At 52.4% G+C, this 1758-nt stretch overlaps 1 protein-coding gene across 1 annotated transcript in view; it reads right to left on the bottom strand.

Annotated features, from left to right (window-relative positions):
• ASTN1 (astrotactin 1) overlaps positions 1-1758 on the bottom strand; it is a 34993-nt gene that overhangs the window by 31297 nt on the left and 1938 nt on the right. The window contains exon 2 of the mRNA XM_017737396.1: positions 3-131. Within this exon, the coding sequence (XP_017592885.1) occupies positions 3-131 (129 nt within the window). The remainder of the gene's footprint in view (positions 1-2; positions 132-1758) is intronic.

Genomic DNA, 1758 nt, shown 5'->3' on the forward strand with positions numbered 1-1758 from the left:
ATCTCGGGGGCCGCCGCGGCGCGGGCGCTCTTCTGGGGCTGCGGCACGCGGCGCCGCTTGCACCACCGCCGGCGCGTGTAGAGGATCATCACCAGGCAGAGGATGGAGAGCAGCAGGGCGATCATCCCTCCCTGCGGGGCACCAACGAGAGCAGGGATCAGCCGGGGACCGCCACCGGCCATCCCCTGGGACACAAACACCCCAGGTGTGCTCCAGGGTGGCCAAAGCAAAGGAATTGGCGAGGGGAGCCTGATCGCACCAAGAGTGTGCTGGCACCGGGAGCACCCAGTGCTGGCCAAGGGCTCCCAGATGGAGCCTGCCTCAGGCTGGACCACTTTTGAAGTTGCCACCGAGGCATGAAAAAGCAGCATTTAAAGCAAAGCGCGTCTTGTTTCACTCTCCTGCCTTTGAGAACAGAGATCAGCTTTATTCCAGGCAAATGCTCCTACGGGCACTTTTTCTGACCCATTTCCAACCGGTTTCAGTGCTGTCACTCTCAATCTTGGGAGGTTTTCCCAGGGTATCTGGCAGAAATTGCAGTGCAGATTAAAAGACATCAAGGCTTGGGACAGGCAGATGACTGAAGTGTTGTTTGGGGAACATCTTGGGGGGAAGAGGCTGAAAAAGCTCCTGTCCCACAGGGACAGGCCCCAAAAGAGCACCTGGCATCCTGCCATCCTGCCACTGTCCCCAGGATCACCCTCCTGCAAGATGTCACACAGAGAGAGGGCGGTGAGATGAAAGCCCCAAACTGGCCCGTTATGCACAGTCCACCACGAATTATAACAATAATAACAATAATAACAATAATAACAATAAAAAGCATGCGGAGCCAGCTAAGAGCTCAGAGTCCATCCACAGCTCCCTGCTCTTTCCTAAGCAACAGGTGATCTTGAGAAAATAAAATAATAGTAATAATCTGCTCCATTAGGATAAAACATTAAGGGAATTATTGGATGAGAAGCAGGAGAGGCAGCTGGAAAAGGAAGTTTAATGGCCATTACAGTTTAATCCACTTTCATTTCCAGAATAATGCAGCTGTGATGTGAGGGTGACCCTCCCAACCTCCTTCCCAACTTTCTCTAAAAACAAAAAAAAAAAAAAAAAGAAAGAAAGAAAGAAAGAGGAAACAAACTCCAGGGATTAAGGAGACCAGCAGTCCTGCAGAAGAGGGGGGGCTGGCTGGCATCCTTCTGGCCAGCAGCCTACAGCCAGGAAGTTGGAAAACCTTTCTGGGGCTGAAAACTGGCCCTGGATCGTAGAAATCAGAGAAACCTACAACAGTTTTGATTGGAAGGGACCTTAAAATTCACCTCATTCCAACCCCTATGCCAAAGGCAGGGAACCCTTCCACTGTCCTAGGTCACTCCAAGCCCTGTCCAGCCTGGTCTTGGACACTTCCAGGGATGGGGCAGCCACAGCTGCTCTGGGCACTCTCTGCCAGGGCCTCAGCACCCTCACAGGGAAGAATTTCCTCCCAATATCTAATCTAAATCTCCTCTGTGTCAGTCTAATTCCATCACTGCACGCCTTTGTATAAAGTGCCTGGCACAGTCACGCAGAATTTTTTGGTGGTGAGTGAGCGCCTGTTTCTATATCGTGCTCCAGTCCCTACGAGTTCCTGTGATCCATAAATAAGTGGGGACTGTCCCCATCCCCACCAGAGGTGGCCTCCTCTGTCATGGCTCTCCATCACCCTAGGGAAAGTCCACCTGCAGGTGGGGTGACGAGCAGGTAGGAGGAATACCAGGGCATTCC

The sequence above is a fragment of the Corvus brachyrhynchos genome, unplaced genomic scaffold, assembly GCF_000691975.1.
Source record: "Corvus brachyrhynchos isolate BGI_N302 unplaced genomic scaffold, ASM69197v1 scaffold466, whole genome shotgun sequence".
Classification (NCBI taxonomy): Eukaryota; Metazoa; Chordata; class Aves; order Passeriformes; family Corvidae; genus Corvus; species Corvus brachyrhynchos.